We start from the raw sequence: 22,805 nt of genomic DNA, 5'->3' as shown, positions 1-22,805 counted from the left end.
ATAAATTCTTAATCAGCGTCAACAGTCGTGACCGTATACGGAAGCTAGAATCTAGTTTAGAAGTGTTGATTATTGCTCTTATAGTTCCTGAGATATAGCCATTCATATGGACAGACGATCTTATTTATATCAACCAATATAAAGAATACATATACTTTATAGTTTCGAATAGCTAGATTATTTCTTTAATAAACTTCATTAAGTGTTTTGTCGCATTCGAAATCGAATTTTCTCAATTATTTGTCCGAAATTGAGCCATTAGGAGACGGTTCAGCATTTATGTGAAAGTAAACCTGAAGAAATTGATTTTAAGACATTTTTATTTCACATTTATAAATAGATAATTCTGGTTTTAATTAAAATCTTAATTTAGTTGCATGTTGTTCACTTTTTTTTTTTTTAAATGTTTTCAGTTAATTTTTTTACAACCAATAAAGCTCAAATTTTCAGATTAATGCAAACGTGTTGAGCAATAAATTTTTGTCTTACAGGAGAGCAATGTGTCATTCATGTTGATTATAACAAAATAAACAGTATGACTAATCATGTAAATGTGATGAGATTAGGTTCCCTACTTGCAGGTTTATCATGAAAATCAGTACTTAAAGTTAGGTCATACAACAATATAGTGGAACATACAGATGAAGATTTTAATATAAACGGAGTATTAGAAAATTATTAATATACATAATACTTCAATGTACGTTTCTACACCGATAATAAGTATTAACTGTCCATTTCATTAAAAGCTTTTCTCCCAAAATCTACTTCTTACAAATGCACCAGGAGCTGAATGTAAAATTGTCCAATATTGTTTTCTATGTGCATGTCATTTGGACTAGATCTCTTTTAATTTTCGTTACAAGTTAACTTATATTTATATTTCCTGACTGACTTACAAAAGGTTTTGTTGCTCGAGTAAATACCTAAAATGGCATAATATTCTTTATTCAGCGCCTCTGTCAAAATCTTCAAGATAATCATGTATATAAGATATATACATATAAATAGTCGCCAAATGAGTATATACTCATTAAAAGCATACTGACGTCATCTATATGAACATAATTGAGCGTATGCAACATATTGTTTAGTTTGTTTTGTTGTTAAGTTGAGAATTAATATTTGCACATTTAAGGCCTGTTTGTTTTACTTAACTTAGTTGATAGATTTTTATTTGAGCAAGCTGATTTGATGAGCTTTTCTCATTCTCTTTCTTTTCCTAACAATTTATACAGATTTCAAATAAGTGCAAGTGCTCGCTCTCTTATGTGCGTACCTACACAGATGTATTTTGATGTGCGTGTAATTATGTATGTAGTATGTACGAGTATGTTTGTATGCATGTATGTATGAGTGTTTGCGCCGCGCGCTATGCTGTACATTATTCATTGAAACCCGGCAAAACTGTTGTGATACATTTGTTTGTCTTAAAAGTAAACACAATTATTATAGTGTAGTTAGACAAGAAGTCCACAAATACAGATACAGATAAAGATAAAGATACAGATACAAATACAAATACTGACGCACATGTACTTAAACTAAAGTGTATTCCATGAATACATATGTAATCAGATCAGACAAGGTCAGCGCTGTGTGAGGGGCGTGACTAGCCTGCTGCTTGGACGGTTTTTTACTTTAATGCGGGGGCAATTCTATAAGTAATGCATATGTGTGTCTCTCTGTCTTTTGGTATAGTACGTTAATCCGATAATATGTTTACAGTGACAAGAACCTAAGCTATGAACTAACTGACAAGCAGTACATATAAACATTGTTGACTTTTTAAAGTTTATGGAACTAATGAAAAACCGATAGGGTTAGAGTAGAAATGTGGTGAGTGATGAATAGCGAAATGTGAGCATCTGAATGAGGTAAAGTGAACGTCGTCTGGCAATGACAGAAAGTGTTCAATTTACATAAATTCTACAATGTCCTGTTAATATAGCTTTCCGAACGGCTCATTCTTGTTTCAGGCGCTTAGCATCGTTGCCTTCACCACCAACACTCGAGACACCAGATGCAGATGCACCAACAGAAACAGCTGATACAGTGCTGGCCGTTACTTGTTGCTGTTGATCCCCATCACTAGTTATGTAGGCGAACTGGCACTCGAACTCAAAGTCCATCTCCTTCTGAGCAAAGGTTGATATTTAGCAGAGGCTTTCGAGTTTCGTTAGTAGATGCTTAGGTGCTTACCATGCGCTCACAAATGACCGCAATCGCCGTTTTCTGCTGTGCTTCCGCAATCTTGTGCTCCACCAAATAGAACATGTACTCATCGAACAGCAGCCGTATTAAATGAAAACTGCCAAAGCTGGATGCCGACCGCAGTGTTAAGTCTCGTATAATCATCGAGCTGTAGAAGCTCCATTTTAGTAAGAACTGACGTGCGGCTCGGGCATAACTTGGCTTTCCCGTGTACTCTTCCATTGCGGACTCCACAACAAGTTGCAGCCAGCTGGCCCATTGCTCCAAGGAGCTTTGTTGCTGCAGGGCCGCCTTGAAGTCATTCTCCAGACGCTGAACTACAGCTGGGGCACATTGACTTACCCACGCGGCTTGCTCCTTTAAAAGAAAGAGAATTAAATAACGATACTAATTTAATTCCCCTATTAGGACATAGTCGCAACAACGCACCTGGACATTGTGAAAGTCCACTCGATTGAGATCATTCAGCATTTGGGATATTTGTGCACCATTCTGCAGCACAGCCCGAGCTGCCTGGGCCAGATGATTGAGTGACGTATAACGACGCAGCGTTTGGCAAAATGCTGATACGGCACTAGTCTTGATCTGTGCCAGCTGCTCCGGCACGCCCAGCATGCTCTCACAGAGCCATAACTCCAGGTTCTTTGCAAAGTTTCGAATAGCTTGTGTTAATGCGTTGGGTATCGACCGAAGAACATCTGGTATTATGACGTCGACAGTGTTTTGATAGAACTGATAGTCCACCTAAAGCGAGAAAATGCATTGTTATAGATGACACCCATGGGTAATTTCATTAAAAACTATAATCTAAAATTAGTTGATACCAAACATTTCTTAACAGAGGGTCGGACTTCAACCATTTTTTTTTAATAAGTGATTGTGTATCTTATATTCTAATGTATTTTGCATGTAATGCTATGTATATTTCAGCACCATTAACATTTTTTTATTATTTTTATTTGTATTATTTCTGCACATGTCTCTTACTCAAACCGCGTTAAGGCTGTTGATTTGATTAATTTTGTGTAATTTGCAGTAAGCAGTAGCTTTTTTATTTTCTTATCTTATTTAACTTAATTGCAATTAAAAAAAAATGTTTAGTGTATACATATGTATAGCTACAATAGCGAACAGCATAGCAGCATGTTTGACTCTATGGGCTTTGTACGTTTCTAAAATCTCTAAATATATCAACAAATTTAGTTTATTTAAGGGAAACCCTCGTTACTGAACATGTGGATAGACAAACACGTTAATTCGTGTATTGAGTCAGAGTAACATTTTGGTTGAACAACAAGCTATTTTCAATTAAAAATGATTGGGTTAAAACTTTAGACGATTGATGATTAAGTAAAAAACGAATTTTGACTTCATTTGTGCACTCACCTCTCGCACAAAATTTTGGACTTCTGCGCAATGGCACAACAGATACAACTTTGTTTTACTCAAGTATTTCTCTTCCTCACACTCGTCCAGATTGTTGTTGTCTGTGGTGCGCCAAAAGTCGCGCAGTAGAAATTCAACAGTACCAAACTCAAGATTAAGCACAGCGTCCAAAAATGATTCACAATGCTCCCGATAGAGTGCACGAAAGGTATCCACATCGTCCAGGGTGAGCTCACTGTGAAAACTGTGGCTCAATTCAATCGCTGGAAAGACGGGCATCGCACCAGCTCCATCACCAATATACTGGATAAGAGAATTATATAGAGGTTAGTGAGGAGATAGGATAGGCTTAGGGATTGCTCACCTGTATACAAGCTTCGTACGTTTCCGGCTTGAAGTTGTGCTTCTTTGTGCCAACTGTTCGCTGGGCGTTGGAGGCTGTTGGAATGCCATTTGAGCTTGTCAGCTGGTTGCCATTGTTGCTGTTGTTGCTACTTGTGACATTGACTAGGGCGCTATTTGCTGGCGGTGTGCCATAGCCCTGAATTGATTTTTCTTCCATGGATTGATGAATTAGTAGAGATCCGGGCTTTATCCGAATGCCATAATAGTGGTACTTGGAGTTGCCGCGCGTGCCCAAGCGACGTGTGCGCAAGCCGGAGAACACAGAGCGTATTAGCTTGCCGAAGCTGGCTGCATTCACGGGCTCCAGCTTCTGTTCGTTGCAGTGCTGCATGTAGTGGTTGTAAAGTGTGGAGCGCGGCAAACTGACTCCATCAGCCGTCTCGTAGTTGCGCGACAACCATTTAATCTGCAAATGTGCGAGTGAGATGTTAGCAACGCTGCTGCTGTTCGCTTTCGTTGTCAGGCATGTCATCATGAACAACCCCCATAACGTGACTCTATCTCTCATTTGAGGTACTCACCGTGGCCGAAGCAATTTTGTTGCTGTTTCCCATGGCACTCTGGTCACTGTCGGGTGACGCCCCATCGGCACCATTGCCGATACTGCCGCCGCTGGCCGAATTAGTTGTTGTAGTCGAGGTGGGCGTCTGTGGAGTGCTCTGCGCCTCCTGTATGTAGGCAACCTCGTGCTGCCGTTCACAAAGAGAATGATTTCCAATAATGGTTAGTCAATGTCATCGGCTCACTGACCTCTCATCAATTCCTCCTACTACTCACCGTCAAGCTGTGCGGAGAATCTCGGCTGTGCGACTGCGAGGACCCATTCAACAGCAGGCTTTCATCCACGGGTACAAGATACGGCAATGCTGTGGAGTGAGCATTCCCCGTATTACCCGTCGTAGTAGTATAGTTGCCCGTTGCCCCCGTTGAGGAGTAGTAAGTCTGTCCATTGCTCTGATAATCGCCCACCGGGCAGAATGGATACGTCCTGCGCATAGACGAGATATGTTCAATTGTTCGTTAACTTATCTACCCTCGGACCAATTGCTCAATGGTGATGTACTTACATTTGCGTCTGACTGGAATTACTGTGATAAAGTTCCGAGTCCACATATTGCACTTGGTAGTTTTGCTCCTGACCTGAAACTGAACGCCAACCGAAAAATAGTCATTTATAATTGTAAATTGTGAATTACTCTAAGTTAACAAAGCTACATATATTATTAAATGGGTCTTAGATATATACATATAGACGTAGTGATTGCACTGTAGGCACTTATACTAAAACATTTATTTAATTTTTATAAATGTGTATGTACATATACTCAACAACCATCTCCCGCTATTGAAAAGCATCGAGTGTTGAATTTTGCAATACCAATAATAATAACAGTACGGATAATAAGTTTGAAAATCATCGAAGATTTAAATTCATCTATACATGAGATCTTAACTTTTGAACGTTATGAATACATTTACATTTCAAGTAATGATAAAAATTGCATGAATTATGTGATTTTTTTAAGGTTAATTTCAATAAGTAAACAAAATTGTTATCCCATAATAATGTGGCATTAAAATAGCCATTTTTATACCCGCTACCCACAGGGTAGAAGGGTATTATAACTTTGTGCCGACAGGAAATGTATGTAACAGGTAGAAGAAGGCATCTCCGACCCTATAAAGTATATATATTCTTGATCAGCGTCAACAGCCGAGACGATCTAGCCAAATCCGTCTGTCCGTATGAACACCTCGATCTCAGAGGCTATAAGAGATAGAGCTATAATTTTTTCGACAGCATTTGTTATGTTTGCACGCAGATTAAGTTTGTTTCAAATTTTTGCCACGCCCCCTTCCGCCCCTGCAAATCAAAACAAATCGAATAACAAGCGCAATTTTGAAGCTAGAGTTACGAATTTTGGTATATACAGTAGTAACTATAGTAGTTATGATTCCTGAAAATTTGGTTGCGATCAGATCAAAAAGTTATTAAAGAAATACTTTTGTATGGGCAAAGACGCCTACTTACTGGGGGTCTTAGTTGCTTTGGCTGACAATCTGGTATATTGTGCCGTCTATGGTATATTTCGAATGTGGCACTATATCGATATACCACATATACCATTTGGCATATTTTCAGTATTTTTGCAGTATATTTAGTATATTTTGAGAATAATACCGCAAAATATATTGCTTTTATTCAAAATGGGTAGCGGGTATCTCACAGTCGAGTACACTCGACTGTAGCTTTCTTACTTGTTAATTTTTAAAGTGTAAATGCTAGTAAGCCTTTACATACAAATATAGCTAAAGATTGGGCTGGTATGTAATAAAATGGTATTGTGGTTCTTTTTAATCTCACATCAAAAAGTCTTTTAGATAATACATATGTACTGCATGTTTGTAACTGTTTGCGTATTATTATTAATATCAGCAGTCGCAAACGATTGGTTTATTTAAAATGTAAAGCTCAGGTGTTCAAAAGATTGCGTATGCGCTACTACCGATTTTCAACTTGTTGAATTACATTTCGAAATTAGCGTTGAAGATTTTCGAATTTTTATATTTGATTTGGCATCAATAAAATATTTAAGTGCAATGCTATCCATTTATTTGAAAGTAAATTTATATCAACTATTTTCTAAAATATGATATGTTCATTTGCTTCCTTTAATGTGCATAGCAGAAATGCAATCGAAACAATTATAAAATATTTAGGTTCCTTAAAGGACATGAAGTTTAGTTAGTTATTAACGTGATGAATTTTGCGATTGCATTTGATTTATATTATATTATTAGTGTTTTGATCAATCCGTAAGAATTCGAATATTCACCATCTTGATTATAAAGTCGTGGATATCTTTCAGATTCCAGCAATCGTTTGTTACATTTCGTTCACTTCAAAGTTTACAACTTTCACAATGACGCATTAGAAAGACACTTGACACTTTTGTTGGCTGGACTTAGTTCATCACACACATGCTAACACACATACTCACATGTGTGTACACTGTACAGCCACACGATACAAATACAATGACACTCTGAAGGAAGTGTGTAAACAGAGCATCAATTAAAAAGCATTGATGCGATTCGAAGTGAAATTGTTGGTAATATAAAATATTTACCACCGCAATAGGATAGATTGTTGTGACGTCGGTGATGATGATGATGATACATTGCTGTGCTTGCAGCTGCCGCTGCTGCTGCTGAGCTCGAAGGTATTGCGGAGGAGGCAGCAGAGCCAATGGCTGTACAACTGCTATAGTTAACGGCGCTGGCGCTCGCCACAAACGTCTGGTGGTGATGATGATGATGATGATGGTGCAGTTGCAATTGCAGTTGACCGGCTGGCAGCGGTGCTAGTGTTGTTGCTGTTGCCGCCACTGGCAACTGTTGCTGGTGTTGCGACAGCAATTGATGAGGGTGCTGCGCCAGTGGCTGCTGCTGAGGATGCTGTATTTGCGTCTGTTGTTGATGGTGATGGTGATGATGATGTTGATGTTGTTGTTGATGCAAAGATGAAGGTGAAGGTGACTGCGCCTGCACTTTACACCGACACTTTTCTAAGAGGTTTGTATAGGCGGTGATTGCAGTGCTCGGTGGTAACAGAGGCGGAGGTGGCGGTGTGATATCCACCTCAGGTTGCTGATGGAGTTGTTGATGCTGTTGTTGTTGTTGGGGTTGTTGTTGATGCTGGTGATGATGTTGCTGTTGTTGTTGCTGCTGCGGATGGTGTTGCTGTTGGTGGCGGGTCTGACAGTTGAAGCCAAATCGCGAATGCATTCGTTTGGTTTTATGTCAAGTGGGCAGCTCGTAAATAAGTTAACTGGGCACCACAGTGCCAAGAATGCTCTTCACTCGCCAATCAGCTGATATAGGAGTCACATGTCCGCAAGCTTAAGCATGCCCTGTGTCGAAGGCTTGATGCCCAGAATTGCTGCTAAATGAACTGCTGTCCTCAGCTTGTAAGCCGAGATGTTGTTTGCCGCCCGGTTGCTTTGGGCAACTGCTACACAGTGACAGGCGAAAAGTAAAAGTGAATATCGGCAAGAGCCCGCTAAATTGTGTGGCTAGTGCTGTTGCTGCTGCTGCTGTCGTTGCGGTGGTGGGGCGCGCAAGGTGATCTGATGACGGAAGTAGGACGTAAAGCGCTGTGACTTAGCAACGGAGCAAGAGCAACCAGAACGTATGCACGGTAGAATTACAACTGAACTCAAAATCAAATGTTATCCTAGCAATATGCCTCCAAAAAATAATGATGGCGATGATGGCGGCGGCGGCGGCGGCGCAGCAACGAATTAAATTACAGCGGCGGTGGTGTCGTTGGTGGAATCGTGGGTGGATGGGTAGTTGGTAGGTTGCTTGCTGGCTGGATGGATGGGTGCCTTGACACTGCGTTGTTATGATTTGTGCCTGCCCACCCAATCAACGCAGCAACCATCCCTGCTAGCAGCCAAGCTTCACACAGCATCGCATCGCCGTAGCAAATAATCCAGCTCACACCAAGGATTCAAGCAAAAGCAAAAGCAAAAGCCATAACAGCAGGGGTAGCTGGGGAAGTAGCTGCGTTTTATTTTTCAAGCGTCGTCAGCTAATTCCGGTCTCAAAGTCGCATTTTCTGGGATCTGAACAAGTGTCGAACGAGGCCTGAAGATACTCCTGGTGTAAGAGAGATAGCAACTGCGGCATGTGGCATGTGGCAACCTCGGCACCAAGGCAACGCAGCCAATCATCCTGGCGCAGCGCTGCCACCCTGTCACAGCCGCACTGCTTGGTGGTTGCTAGGACACTCTCTCGCGCGTTTTCTCTCTCTCTCTCACATGCGCTGTCCTCTCTATCTCCCTGTGCCTCTCTACCAATCTCTCTCTCTCTCACACACACACAACGCGCTCACTCGTACACTAGTGCATTCATTCGCTTCCTTCCAACCCCCAGCGGATGCTGCGTAGCCTGGCGCTGGCCAACCAAAACGTTTGCTGCCGGCACGCGTTTTCCTCGGGCGGTGGGCGGTGTATAGAGCTAGAGGCATACAGGTGGATATGGTGTGAGGACGATGCCGATGCCGATGACGATGCCAATGCGGATGACAATGCCCACATGTGCCTGCAAATTATCACTCCACTCTCACGCGTGATATTTTTCTGTTTTCTCTCTGTTGAAGTCATGCAAATATTTCGCATATTAATTTAACCCCCAAACTCAAAATGTTCGAGCGTCCAGTTGTCTACAAGAAATATTTCTTTGTCTGTGCTCCCTCGTTCACACAACATATTACAATGGCAGTACGTGGTCGAGGGAACTACAATTAGCCCCTCAAACTGAATGCACAACCAAGAACTGTAAATATGGCGTCACCCCTCAGCTTATTAGAAATTCTTTGATAATTAACAAACACAAAAGTCCTGCTGCGAATAAATTTGAGATTTTTAAGTAAATCGCTTTGACATTCATTTTGTGGTTTATTAAAGTGTTGTACAAGTACAGCAGTATTTATCGATTTCAACTTGGAAAAACATACAATCTATACATGCATACACAACTACAACTCGGTATAACTCTTTTTTGGTAGATTATTGTTAGGTTTTGACGGTTAAGAATACTTCGCAAGTACTTCTTCATATAACAAATTGTATAGGATAGTTTTTTATACCCGCTATTCATAGGGTAGAAGGGTATTATAACTTTGTGCCGGCAGGAAATGTACGAAACAGGTAGAAGCAGGCATCTCCGACCTTATAAAGTATATACATATGTATATGTATATATATATAGCCATGTCCGACTCTCTGTCTGTCCGTATGAAACACTGGATCTCAGAGACTATAAGAGATAGAGCTGTAATTTTTTTCGACAGCATTTGTTATGTTTGCACGCAAATCAAGTTTGTTTCAAATTTTTGCCACGCCCACTTCTACCTCCGAAAATCATCAAAAATCGAATAACAAGCGTAACTTTAATTTTGGTATATACAATAATAACTATAGTAATTGTGATTCCTGAAAATTTGATTGCTATCAGATAAAAATTGTGGAAGTTATTAAAGAAATACTTTTGTATGGGCAAAAACGCCTACTTACTAGGGGTCTTAGTTGCTTTGGCTGACAATCTGGTATATTGTGCCGTCTATATTTTGAATGTTGTACTATATCGATATGCCAAATATACCGTTCGGTATAATTTTTTAGTAATTTTGAAGTATTTTGGTATATTTTGAGAATAATACCGTAATATTTTGCTTTTATTCTAAATGAGTAGCGGGTATCTCACAGCGAGCACACTCTGTAACTGTAACTTTCTTACTTGTTTTTTTACTCGAGCATTGCTTGTTAATTGTCGTTTACTCTAGATTTAAAAGGCATATTGCTGCCTCTTGACTCTTACTGTTGCCCATACTAAACATTAGCTACCTCACTTGATAAGGATTGAAGAAAACCCGAAAATTTATTGTTGGTTTTTATTATTGGTTTTCGCGAACAAAGATTTATCAAAGTATCACATTTTGGTCAACTAAGTTAGTTTCTTGTATAACTTTCAAGTCAATAAACAAGATCTTTATGAATTTGTAGGAAAAATCAATCGTTGTGTCGTTTGACGAAAATTGTTATATTAAATCTGATTCATACTTTATATGATCGAGAATATTCTAACAACTATAGACATAATAAATATTCCCATATTCCCATATTTCCCATATTTTTGAGTTTTCAATATTTTTAATAAACAAATCAATCTGGGGGGAAAAGAAATGCCATATAATTAAAAACTTTTGGTATATTTGCTTTTAATGACAAAAATTATTAAAATTTTTGCTTTTAATAATTTAGATATACCACCACAAAAACCACTTGTGCATATTTTCTTATAATCAATTTCAAATATAGTTATATTTACAAAAACCATTTCTTATTGAAGTCTTCATGAAATTTTGAAAATTTTCTATGCCCAAGGCTACCAAATAAAAGTAAATTGCTAGGATACCCGACAAGTGCATTGTAATCTCCACCCGTGAATTCTGGCTAAGGAAGGTTATCCGTCCATCTGAAGTATTCAAATCAACAGCAGCAGCAGAAGCGACAACAAAAATAATAACAATGATAACATCAAACAATTAACCTTTCGTAAACAGAATGGACCTCGCTTGAAGCAGGGGTTGTGGTCCATTCATTTTAGAGTTATATATAGGGTTTCCAATGTAGCTTCTGATTTGTTGTTGAGATTGTAGACTCCGCAAAATATGAAACCTGACTTCGACCTCGAGTGATTGCAATCTCAATTTTTTTTGGATATTTGCCCAATTAAAAGAAGCTCAACATATGCTCATTTTCCCCTGACCAAGTTGGTCCGTGTTCAATCAACAAACACGTGGACGTCTTTGCTAAACTGCTTCGTAGTCAGCTGGTGAATTACATGCTTCTTATGGATGGATTTAAAATTGTATTAGTTGTTACTTTTATTAAATTTGAAGTCTTTCTGCATGTTTGATTCACTGAGCACCCTACTAAAGCATATCAATTGATACACCTTTCATTATTCATAGTTGGCTGGGGTGGCAACTAGAGCTCAGGCTAACTTGCTATGTGAAAAGGATTTGAGTATTCTAGAAGCTTATGGAGAGTATATTATTACCTTTCGCCGAATTCAGTATACTCTAGCAACCTATTTTTTAAATTTTATTTGCTAATGTGAATTATCGTGAGCAATCTGAGCAAGAATTATTGAGTAAGTACCTCAGAAAATATGCGCGAATCAAATTAATTTATATCGTTGTCGAAATACCCCATTTATGTATAAGGTATTCAGTAATACACGACACAGCGGGCGGTTATTAATGAGTCGCAGTGCTCAACCGTGATTCCCAATCTCACTACAATTTGTTGTGATTACTTGCCATGTTTGTAGTCGTTGTTATTGGAATTGACTGGTGGTGGTAATTTGCGCTAATAAAATCAAGTATCATGGCTAAACATTTCATGATTCGACCCTCCGTTCCCCGTTGCCCTTTCCATTTTTCGCATCTCACAGTTGGCGGCGGCAGCGTGTGATCCTGTCCTATAGATAGTGCTCACCAAATGTAATCTCGATTTATCCATTGTACAGCGCTGAAGTGGAATATAATAATTATGTGGACGTCGTAAACGTGTGCTGTACGTCCATGTGTAGGCTATAGTTTTCATTCATATCTGACGAATCATCCCTTTAGTAATACTGTGATACACAGCTGCACTTTGCTACACTTTCAGTCGTGCACGTGTCGTAACTGGGCACCGCGTCCTGACGATGCTGACACGAATGTGGTTGTGGATGTGGACAATGATACTGTTCTGCCTCTCGGTACAGGTAGAGCTGTCATCAGCTATGGGGTGACTGACTGTCAGTTTGTTGTCTATCAGTGTGTTTGGGTTTTGTTACCAGCTCAGCACTCAGCTCGTTTCAGTTTTCAAATTAAGTCGCTTTAATTGTGATATCAGGCAAACGTTTAAAATGTATCTGGATTAAGTCGGTTCATCTCCTTGTTGCTGTCCTTGCTCTTGTTTGTGCGCCGGTCTCTGCCTTACCCTTTTCCCATTACCACTCAGAGACGACATGTTGATCCTGTGATTATGTTTGTTTACAAAGGCGCGACTTTTGGCGTTTGCGTCTGTTATTTGTTTGCTGGTATTCTCTTTTATTCCGTTGCAAGTGCAGGTGATAAATGATTACTCTTGTCATATATTTGCACTACTACATATGTAACTGGAAAAATCTCTTTAGATTTACAGATATACTCTATTTGGTGATAATACCTTTCTATGTCTCTGCACTATATCTAACAAAATTATAGAAAAAAGTAAGAAAGCTGCATTCGTGTGTGTTCGACTAAGAGATACCCGATACAATTTTTTAATAAAAGCAAAGCAGGGTGGTACTATTCTTAAAATATACCAAATTTGTATTCAACAAATATTAAAGTATATTGAAAGTGTTTTTTCTGGTATATTAATGTACTTAATGTACATTTGATATTTATCTTAGAGTACAAAATATACCAGATTACCAACCAAAACATTTGAAACTTGATCTATGTGCAAAACATAAAAGTTGCAAGAATTATATGTGGCTGTTTAAGGAGTTGCTTTTATATTATAAACGGTATACTGTTTTCCTTTTATAGCTTTTTTACTTGCTTCTTATTAACATTATGCAATGTTAAGTATTAGTAAAATATGTTTGAAAATTACAATAACGAAGAATAAAAAAAAAAAAATGCCTGCATGAAATGTATGTAACAGGCAGAAGGAAGAATCTCCGACCCTATAAAGTATATACATTCTTGATCAGTGTCAACAGCCGAGACGATATAGCCATGTCGATCTGTCTGCTCGTCCGTCAGTCTTAACACCAAAATCTCAGAGACTATAAAAGAGATACATATAATATGTTTTCGACAGAACTTATGTTTGCACGCAGATCAATATAGTTTCAAATTTTTGTTACCGGGATGAACCCGCAAATCGACAAATATCTAATAGCTAAACTACGCTAGCTAGTTAGAATTTCGGTAAATATAATAATAACTGTTGGGTTTATGATTCCTAAAAAAATTGATTGCGATCAGATAGAAAATGTAATGTAAATAACTTTATTTAAGAAATTATTTTGTAAAGGGGAAAAACGCCTACTTTTTTACGGGTCATAGTGTAGCTTTGGCTGACAATCTGATATATTTTGTACGCTTTGGCATATTTCAGTATTTTATGGTATATTTATTTGGTATATTTTAAGAATAATTCAGCACTGATTTGCTTTTATTCGAAATGGGTAGCGGGTATCTCTCGAATGTTGCTTTCTTACTTGTCTTAAATAATTTGAGTCTTAAGAAATCAAAAATTCGTTACGTGTCAGAAGTTTTGGAATACACAAATTTTAGTCCCAGTGCTACTAATAAGAAAGTCAGGAAAAACCACAACAACAGCCAATAATTTTGTAATATTAGTTACGCATTTCTCGAGTGAAGATTCTAGTAACAATAGTTAATTATTTCATCACTTTGGATTGAGAACGAGAAGTTTATTATCAATAAGATTAAGTATCATCAAACGCAGATGAGTGAAATATACATTTAAAAACTGCAAGAATTTATATGTAGATAGTAAGACTAAACTGAATAAATCAAAAAAAGACTCAAAAACGTAATTCAGCTTCGGCTTAGAAGAGAAGTGCTTTGTCCAAACTTACCCGTTACGGTGATGAATGGAGTGCCGTCGTCATCTTCACTAGTTTGCACCACAGTTAATTGGCCATTTGCCACTTGTTGCGCTATATTGATGTCTCCTTTGATTGCACTTAGGCCCGGCAAGGTATGTATGGTTGCAACACTGTCTGCAGCGACAGTGGCAGCAGCCTCACTGTTGCTTACAGAGCTGACATCATGAACATGTGCTTGCAGATGTGTCTCCTGACTAGAATCGCTCGTTTCCATGGGGAGGACGACACGAATCACCTCTAGGTGGTCGGTGGTCGTTGTAGTGTCATCGTCTATGCCTTCGCTTAATTTCTTCTGTAATAGCTGACAGTTCTGCAATGATAACAGCAACACTTCCATAAGTATCTCTATATCAATATGCTAGTATTGAAAATAGAAACCTGCGTCATGACATCCTCCAGAGTGGCTGCCACAACGACGCCATCTTCGGTGCAGAACTCGAACTCTTCGGCATGGCCATGAACCGATGGCGGCGAGGGGGTTCTTTGTTCCACCACCGTCAGCAAATCTTCTGTGGCCTTCGCCAGTTGCTGGTGTTGCTCATCCTTGGATTCGATTTGGCTGGCATCGACTGAACTCGCCTCAACGTTGGCGCTGGTCGAAATAATAAACTGTCGCTGGGTTGCCAGTCGTGTGCTCATTTCATTTGCTTAGCTCTCTTAAAGCTCTCAAATTTAAATTTAAGTATATATAGTGTGTAGATATCTACAATTTGGTTGGTTGCAGTTTGAAGGCGTTTGTTTTATTTGCACTTTGAATGCGAAATTCGTTTACTCTCTCCTGCTCATTCGTTCGCTCTCGTCTCTTATGACTAGCTGGATTTAAGGCAATTGCGGTGCTTCTAGTTTGTTAGTTGCTAGTTAAGTTTCTAGTAGCTGAAACGAAAGAAAAGATTCCCATTTATTCGCAATTTAATATTAATTCAAATTTACGACAAAAGACAAATACAAATACGACGCATATAATGGTGTACTATTAATAGTATGGTAGTATTGTTGTTGTTGCTGCTGCTGCTGATGCTTTTGATATTCCCACTTGATGCCTTTGTTGCCTGCCTACCTTCTTCTTCTTTTGGGGGTTGACTGCTTCCACTGGGGCGTTGCCATGAAATTAAACATTTCACAGGTATTTTCTCCATACTTTGATTTATTCCCCGCTTTGTTCTTTGCAGCTTCAGCTTGAACAACAACAATAACAACTACGAAGCGAAGGCTTCCAAAAAAAGTTCCTTTAGTAAATGCTGGTGTTGTATGCGTCGTATTGATTTACATCCCATTTACAACGGCATCTTTTAGGCTCTAGTTATAGCTTACGAGTCATATGTGTGGAATAAACTAACCAATACGAGTGCTTTCTTTCCTCCTTGGTTTTTGCATTTATCATTGGAAACAAAGTGTCAAAAATGTTCACTTGCGATATTTCTCACTCATATTATTCACACTCTTTGGCAAATCCGTTTTTCGCCTTTGGCCTGTTCCCGCTCACTGTTCACTGGGCAACCGGTTCAATGTAAATAATATTTGTTGTAGTGCCACTGGCTGCGCCAACTTTTCAAACAGGAGACGGCAGCACTGGCAACTGGCAACTTGCAACTGGGAACGGGTCCTCGCATCGGACGGGAATATTGCACGAGGACTAGACGTGGAGTGAGTTAGGAAAATGGATGCCGGCGATAACGACGACCTGGCATACGTCATGCAGTCAAACTTGCAGTACAAGTTGTTGTTTATAAACAATAAACGAAGTCAGTGGCGAGAGCAAGTCGTTGAATATGTGGCTGGGGGGTGTCGTGGGGGAGTGGGAGTTGTTGTTTAGAGGGTAAATGCGTATCCCTTTTCCTACCGGAAGTCTACACTTCTTGGGTATTAGTGCACAAATCAAATATTAAAACGACGCGGACAAGTTCATAAATTTGACGCGTGAAAATGCAACTTGTGCACTAAAGCACAACATACAGAACACTGGCAAGTTCGTAATCACTAGGGACGCGCGACGGCAAATTATTGATCAAATAAGTTTGGCATTTTTTGTTTTCATCTATTGTTTTTGTTGTTTTTGGATGGGTTTTTTTTGTCGTACTTTACCATGCTAGTGCAATTCAATGAATAGCGTTGTGCGGAATCTTTAGTTTTGTTTGATTAAACGCTCTTGCTCAGTCGTTTGCTGCGCTTACCACGAACGTAAGAGTGCAACTACAACATGGAAAATATTAACGCGCTATTATTATTTTCGGTGGCGGTCCATGTGGCGGTGCATGTGCAGGTGGCAGGTGGCGTACCCGAGCTGACACTAGGTAGACTCGACGTAGGGGTAGTTAATTGGTACTAGAGTTGGACAATACTGCCTGTTTGCCTTTATTGCAATGGTGGTGTCTAGTCCATTCAAATGGATACAGTGGCAATGTCAAAAAACGCACTCACATTTGGCCCAAAATACGACCGAGCGCTGCTGCAGTTGTAAGCATTATTTTTGGAAAATGTGTCCCTTTCACCCCTGCAATAGGGATATGCAATTAAGATCTCCAATGCTCTTTAGCAGCTGTGGCTCTATTGGTATATGAAAACCCAGCTTGTGGCTCAGTCAGCGTGACGCTTTTACCAGCAAACCAACAAACATTTTTATACCCGCTACCCATACGGTAGAAGGGTATTATACCTTTGTGCCGGTACGAAATGTATGTAACAGGCAGAAGGAGGCATCTCCAACACCAAACAGTTTATTTATTCTTGATCAACGTCAAAAGCCGAGACTACTTGTATATAGCCATGTGCGTCTGTCTGTCCGACCGTCTGTATGAACACCTAGATCTCAAAGACTATAGGACAGCACTTGTAATGTTTGCACAGAGATCCAGTTTATTTTACATTTTTGGGAGGCCCACTTCCGCCTCCGCATATTGCCAAAAATTCAATACCAGGCGTAATTTGAAAGCTAGAATTTGGTTGTGATCTGATAAAAATTGTAGAAGTTATTAAAGAAAACCTTTTTTATTGCAAATTACGCCTACTCCAATGGGGTCTAAGCTGTTTTGGCTGACAATCTGATATATTTTGACCTCTATGATATATTTATAATGTAGAACTTCATAAATATACCAAATATGGCCGATGGCACATTTTAGTATATTTGTGGTATATTCTCTGGTATATTTTAAGAATAAGATAAGAATATTTTATTCAAAATGTGTGGCGGGTATCTCAGAATCGAGCACACTCGACTGTAGCTTTCTTACTTGTTTTGCCTCTGTGTTGAGCAATAAATAATCAATGGGTATTTAGGCTATGAGAAGCGGACTTTTAAGTAAGTTTTACATTTACAACCATTTAAGCATTCAGTATATACGAATCTACTTTAACTTAAAAATATAAATACCTTTTTCAAATGTTCTAATAAATGTGCGGTTATGGTAATATCGTCTTTATTGTTGTCACATATCAATTAGATAAGAAAATTACAGTCGAGTGTGGTCGACTGTTATTATACAAAACTATACCGAGGGACTATATTTGGTATATTGATATACCTAGTACTACATTCAAAATATAGAGTGGAAAATATACCAGATCAGACAATTCAACTAAGACCCCGTAGTAAGAAGGCGTTTTTACCCATAGCTTATAAAATTGTTGTTTGATCGCAACCAAATTTTCAGGGATCATAAAACCTATATACATATATGTATCAAAATTCGCGACTAGCTTAAAAAATACGATTTTCGTTTTTTGTTGATTTACGTGGCGGAAGTGTGCGTGGCAAAATTTTGAAACAAACTTGAAATACGTGCAAACATAAAATAGTGGTGTCCAAAAATTATATCTCTCGTAGTCTCTGAGATCTAGGGGTTGACGCAGATCAAGAATTTATATAGGGTCGGGGATGCCTTCTTCTGCCTGTTAAATAAAGTATACCATAAAGTATACCATTCTTCCTTATGGGTAGCGCGTATATATATTAAAGTTCTCCTTATAGAGTACAAAATGGCTTCATTGTTGACAATAACATATATCGTATATATACATATATCGCATATGGGTAATTCTCAGAGGGATGTCGCGTGCGACCATCTTTTCAGTGAACAAAAAAAAACATAACCTGAAACAATTTTAAAAATAAGAAAAAGTTACGCTTATAGCTCTAGATTAGTAATTTAATTAGAGCCAAGAATGGTTTTGGAATTTTCTTTCTGTTTTGTTTTCTGTTCTGATAATTGCAAAAATTACCAAATTCGTACGCAAAACCAAAAAATGAACGAATTTATATATTTTATCGTAAAACAGAACAAATTTCTAAAATCAATCTTAGCTCTAAAAATAGTGCTAATACAAAGCTTTAAGAATAACCTTCACTTATTTTTAAAATTGTTTTAGTTTATGTTTTGTTTTTTAACTGTAAAGATGGTCTCACGCGACATTTACCAGAGAATTACCCATATATAAATTGAGGCTGTTCATTGACAAAACTTCAAATTCATTTAAGGGACCTCTTAGGGAAAATGATTTTTTTACAAATTATTAACGATCTCATTTGTACAAATTTATTTCCTTATAATGACCAATTCCTATTTAATTCTATTGATGACTGTGGTGATGAAGAGCATTTTGATGTTGACAGTTATTAAAATGGACCAGTCCTCAAATACCTGTCTTCCTCTTCCCACCCAATTCTCCTATTTTCCTGAACATTTGGTGTCCTTTGACTGAGTCGGTCAAGCAAATAGGCGCGCGAGGCAGTAAAGCGGAAATGTGCGTCGAGATGGTTGTTTTAAACTTGGCGATGGCTCAGTTTGGGATTACAAACGTTCTAACATACGGAACCACGACGACAGGCTGCACCATATGCTTTCCTTATCTTATTACTCCTGTACTAGGACAGGTTACCTGTCCGAGGTGGTTGATTTGTCGGTTGAAGGTTGAAGGGAAATCTTAATTGCCTTTAAATGGCGAGCCTGCGAAAGTGGAAGTGTGGGGTAAATGTATCTAACGAGGTCGCGACATTTTCTCATTTTCCCGTTCAATGAAAACTCATTTAATATGCTCCACAATCTACACAAATACATATTTCTAGCAAAATGAGAAAAGTTGTTTTCCTTTTGATCTTTGAGTTCAGCACTTGTCGCCTGCCTGAAAGTTTTTATTTATTTCTTATTTGAATATAATCCTAGCATTGGCTGCAAGAACTTACTTGTACTAAAGTAAATGCGGAGCTTAGGAGGACAGAGTGTCATACAGGACTCTTTTATTGGCCCAATAGATTTTTCTAGCACTTACCATATTAAGCGTTTAGTATATCCATATAATCAAGTGCTATTGTTATCCTTGTTCTGGTCAATATATTTTTAATTCTCCAAATTATTTTGAGCAAACGAATTAAGACAATTATAGTTGAAATTGTAGACCAAATTTTTTATGCAATTCTGTCTACTTTATACAAAAAATAGACCGGAAGGAAATGTGAAACACTCCTACACGAAGATCGACCGAACTTCGACGTAACTTGTTGTGTTTGCGTTTTTTCGTTTCCTTGGTAACATACAGGGGACAACAACAAACAAAATGATGGCATTTTATTGGCCGAAAGGTATTTTGACTAATACGGCCGGAACCACTGGTGATGTGGTGTTTCTTGGTACTTGAAAGTGATTATTGCACGTATCTCAGGAACATATTGCACGGTTAAATAAAATTTGCAATTATTTATGAATAAAGAGTTGAACCACAAAGCGAGCAGCTGACTCGCCATGCTGCAGTGTTGTAAAGCGATCAATTAACAGCTGCTAGTTTGTAAAACTTTTGCTCTATCTGGCAACGCTTTTCTGTGTCATAAAATACGAATGCCATTCACACAACTCGTTGACATTGATTGGCGGTTGATTTAAATTAAGTAAATTAATTGCTTGCAGAAAGAAAATTTTTGCTGATAACTGTGAATATTGTTAAAAATATAATTACATAAACATTACACATGAAAATAAAGCACTACCTACTAACGTGAGCGATATTTTTTGCACATTACATGTTAACAAAGCTGTCGCAAAAAGTTATTTCAAAACACGACTGACAGAGAAACAAAACCAATTAACGCTTATATTAAGCAATAATGTCTGCCTTGTATTAAGTGCAAATGTGTGCATGCATTTAAGAGTGTTTGCAATTTTTGTAAATTTGTCTGTATGTAGAAATAGTGTAAGCAAATGTAAACAGCAGTAGTTTTCCTTAGTAAGTCAGCTGTTGGGACGCGGTCTCTGATTGTTCGCACACGTGCTGAACATTAGCTTATTCACCGATCCACCAGTTGAGCGTAGATCGAGTGTGTAGTTGATATATGCATATTTACGCTGTCCACAATTGTTTTCAACTCGTCTCGTAGAAGGTGAGCTTCTTTTGAAAATACAAGTGCAATTGTAGCTTATGTACGTAAATGTAATGCATAACGTGCAGTCGCTGCGACACTTTATAAAAATGTTTTCCATTTTCTGTTGCTGTCACATGCAGTCACATACGTATATACCCTTAGAAAAAATCAGCTACCCAGCGCGATTGTTTTATTTTTACTTATCTTTACAGTTTTACTACTCTCTTTTTCAAAACTGCAACCATGGCGTATGCGCAACATTTCTTATTTATTTAAATTCTCGGGAGTCTCGTGATACGAGTTAGGACAACCACCCAAAAAGTCGCTTGCAAATTAAAAAAAATTATATATGCCAAATGTATGCACATATGTCGTCAGGGTCGTAAAGGTAATAGGAAATTTAAAACCCGCTTTGTCTGATTTAAAACAACCACATTTGAATGCCAAACGTGTAACGCAGCTTGTAAATTTTACATAAGTTAAGATTACAGCGAAAATAGAACTCGAGAGACCGTAAACAAATACAAAGAACTTTGCGATCTAATAAAATGCAAATATGTACTAATATAAATAAAAAGGCGTAAGGAATACAATAAAAATCAACTGTAGTGGACAATGCATTTATATAGTAGATTTTGTAATATCCCCAGTACTGTAATCTAGTAATTAATCCACATAACTTTATTTTCTAATTTTTCTGTAATGTGCATTATATTTCAAAGTTAACGGTACTAGTTAGTTAGTACTAGGAAGTTAGACTGCTGTTAAATTATCTGGGTGCTGCACAATAAACCAACATGTGAAGTGGCTCAGATTATCTAATCATAACTCGATTAACATTTTTGTTGAGAGCTAAGCTGCCATAAGATCAATGCGCTCTTATGTGGTCAAATCCAAAGCTTTCCTATGTAGCAGACGAGCAATAGAGTCGAGATCCAACGCCACCAGGGTATCGAAGACAATGATATCGCGGACACCCTTGCCAAAGAGGGGGTTGATAACATATGTACATATTATTCTGATATTCCGTGAGGATCATGTGTGCTTCAATCCACGTGTTCCGGCCAAAATTCTAAAGAGCAATTCTTGTTAAATGGATCAGTAGAAAAACTTATTTTAAAAGAGGACATTTCCCCGTTCAAAAGAAAAATTAATTTTGACCACCGTCATAGACGCTTGAGTTTTGGACTCCTTATAAGCCTAAATATAATGAAATATCGTATCAAGCGAAAAACTTGAAACAAAAATTTGGTTAAGCGATGATACAGAAACTAACTTCTTCTGGACAGCTAACGTGAAAGACTGATGTTTTCAACAGAGGGTTGTGAAGATCGAATTTCTTCAACCATCGCCAACTGTGTCGACCTTAAAATCGGAGTACAAGGCTGACATGTGATAATACTTTTTACTATAGCGGACTATACAAGTGAGCAGATATAAATTAAAGAACTAATAAGTATATAGTACAAGTAATCTAATTTTACCTTTTTTTCATATTATTCTTCCATTCAGCCGCAGTGACAGGTTTATGATTAACGTCCTTTAAAGCATCCTGTTATTTTCAAAATATTTTTTTAAGAAACACCAGAAACGGTTTCTCACTCATTTGTACAAAAACAAGTAAGAAAGCTGCAGTCGAGTGTGCTCGACTGTGAGATACCCGCTACCCATTTTGAATGAAAGCAAAATATTGCGGTATTATTTTCAAAATATACAAAAATACTACAAAAATGCTAAAAATACTAAGTGGTATATTTGGTATATCGATATAGTACCGCACTCAAAATATATATTGTAGACGGAACAATATACCAGATTGTCAGCCAAAGCAACTAAGACCCCTTGTAAGTAGGCGATGTAACCCATACAAAAGTATTTCTTTAATAACTTCGACAATTTTTATCTGATCGCAACCAAATCAGGAAATCAGGAATCATAACTACTACAGTTACTATTGTATATACCAAAATTCGCAACTCTAGCTTTAAAATTGCGCTTGTTATTCGATTTTGGTTTGCGGGGGGCAAACTTAAAAAACAAATTTAAAACAAACTTGATCTGCGTGCGAACATAACAAATGCTGTCGAATTATAGCTCTATCTTGTATAGTCTCTGAGATCCAGTGTTTCATACGGACAGACACACAGACGGACATGGCTAGATCGTCTCGGCTGTTGACGCTGATTAAGAATATATATAC

The 22,805-nt window shown here is 38.1% G+C and overlaps 1 protein-coding gene across 2 annotated transcripts; it reads right to left on the bottom strand.

Annotated features, from left to right (window-relative positions):
• Window positions 1-321: 321 nt before the first annotated feature.
• LOC132785286 (DNA-binding protein RFX2) lies at window positions 322-19,996 on the bottom strand. 2 transcript variants are annotated; one of them, XM_060791302.1, is made up of 11 exons: window positions 19,522-19,996; window positions 14,635-15,129; window positions 14,227-14,566; window positions 5,073-5,151; window positions 4,783-4,993; window positions 4,527-4,694; window positions 3,965-4,411; window positions 3,601-3,903; window positions 2,644-2,958; window positions 2,203-2,571; window positions 324-2,138 (listed from the first exon to the last, which is right to left on the bottom strand). In XM_060791302.1, exons 2-11 carry the CDS (start codon window positions 14,893-14,895, stop codon window positions 1,965-1,967), a joined length of 2,667 nt encoding a protein of 888 aa, XP_060647285.1. In that variant the 5' UTR covers window positions 14,896-15,129; window positions 19,522-19,996; the 3' UTR covers window positions 324-1,964. The 2 variants fall into 2 exon arrangements, with proteins under 2 accessions (XP_060647284.1, XP_060647285.1); XM_060791301.1 differs by lacking the exons at window positions 14,227-14,566; window positions 14,635-15,129; window positions 19,522-19,996 and adding an exon at window positions 7,137-7,809 and having other exon boundaries at window positions 322-2,138.
• Between the last annotated feature and the right edge of the window lie 2,809 nt (window positions 19,997-22,805).

Source organism: Drosophila nasuta, chromosome 2R (assembly GCF_023558535.2).
Source record: "Drosophila nasuta strain 15112-1781.00 chromosome 2R, ASM2355853v1, whole genome shotgun sequence".
NCBI classification, from domain to species: Eukaryota; Metazoa; Arthropoda; class Insecta; order Diptera; family Drosophilidae; genus Drosophila; species Drosophila nasuta.
The sequence above is the reverse complement of the archived record's forward strand: the minus strand, read 5'-3'. Positions and strand labels throughout refer to the sequence as shown.

Bases quoted from the DNA above. Each gene is read 5' to 3' on its own strand.
- LOC132785286 (XM_060791301.1), bottom strand. From the start codon at position 7,794: ATGCATTCGCGATTTGGCTTCAACTGTCAGACCCGCCACCAACAGCAA. The intron at 4,412-4,526 runs GTGAGTACCTCA...GCACATTTGCAG, and splicing joins ACAAAATTGCTTCGGCCACG to ATTAAATGGTTGTCGCGCAA. The intron at 2,959-3,600 runs GTGAGTGCACAA...TTCTCGCTTTAG, and splicing joins TCCAAAATTTTGTGCGAGAG to GTGGACTATCAGTTCTATCA.